This window comes from Littorina saxatilis, linkage group LG13 (assembly GCF_037325665.1).
Source record: "Littorina saxatilis isolate snail1 linkage group LG13, US_GU_Lsax_2.0, whole genome shotgun sequence".
NCBI lineage: Eukaryota > Metazoa > Mollusca > Gastropoda > Littorinimorpha > Littorinidae > Littorina > Littorina saxatilis.
The window spans coordinates 7,282,215-7,283,038 of NC_090257.1; the positions used below are offsets into that span (position 1 = coordinate 7,282,215).

The 824-nt window shown below is 47.0% G+C and overlaps 1 protein-coding gene across 2 annotated transcripts in view; it reads left to right on the top strand.

Annotated features, from left to right (window-relative positions):
• The first annotated feature begins 249 nt into the window (after window positions 1–249).
• LOC138946381 (uncharacterized) overlaps window positions 250–824 on the top strand; it is a 6,175-nt gene continuing 5,600 nt past the window's right edge. Inside the window, exon 1 of one of the 2 annotated variants that reach the window (XM_070317960.1) lies at window positions 250–703. In XM_070317960.1, the coding sequence (XP_070174061.1) occupies window positions 472–703 (232 nt within the window). In that variant the 5' untranslated portion in view covers window positions 250–471. The remainder of the gene's footprint in view (window positions 704–824) is intronic. The other variant, XM_070317959.1, reaches the window with a different exon arrangement.

The following is an 824-nucleotide window of genomic DNA, read 5'->3' on the forward strand; positions in this document are numbered from 1 at the left end:
AGAGAGAGAGAGAGAGAGAGAGAGAGAGAGAGAGAGAGAGAGAGAGAGAGAGAGAGAGAAAAGAAAGAGGGAGACAGAGAGAGAGAGAGAGAGAGAGAGGTAGAGAGAGGTAGAGAGAGTCAGAGAGACAGAGAGAAAGAGAGACAGATAAAGAAAGAGGGAGACAGACAGACAGACAGACAGACAGACAGACAGACAGAGAGTGACAGGCAGATAGAGAGAGAGACAGACAGACTAGACATACAACAAACATATAGACTGACAGACAGACAGACAAACAGACACACGGACAGAGACAGACGGACAGAAATAGTAGATAGACGGCCAAGACAGACAGACAGACAGACAGAATTGGGGGCGGAGGGACGTGGCACTGACTTACAGAGAGAGTAGACTCGTACCACAATGTCAAAACAAGGGAAAGTGCAAGCCACGCATAATATGTAAGTACCAGGAAGATCCGTGCAGTGCATGGTATTCATCGACACGATCTTTCCGGACCTCCTTGACACTCAGCCACTTTCACTCCACTTGAGGCAGTGCAGCCTTCATCTGAAGCACGTGCTCTCCTGCTATAAAACCTGGTGCAGCCAGCTGTTGACATCCAACTCTCATCCACGGTTTCACGCTTCGCTTACACGGGGAAAATCCAGCAGTGAAAAGATGTTCCGATTTCTGGTGATCTTCTGGCTGCAGCTTGCTGGTGAGTGTGTCATGTCTGTGTCATACATGTTGGCCACTATTGTCTATTGGACACATTTTGGATTTTGTGGGATCAATGTTGACGTATTTTTTAAAATCATTCCTGACAAAGTTAATGTGTG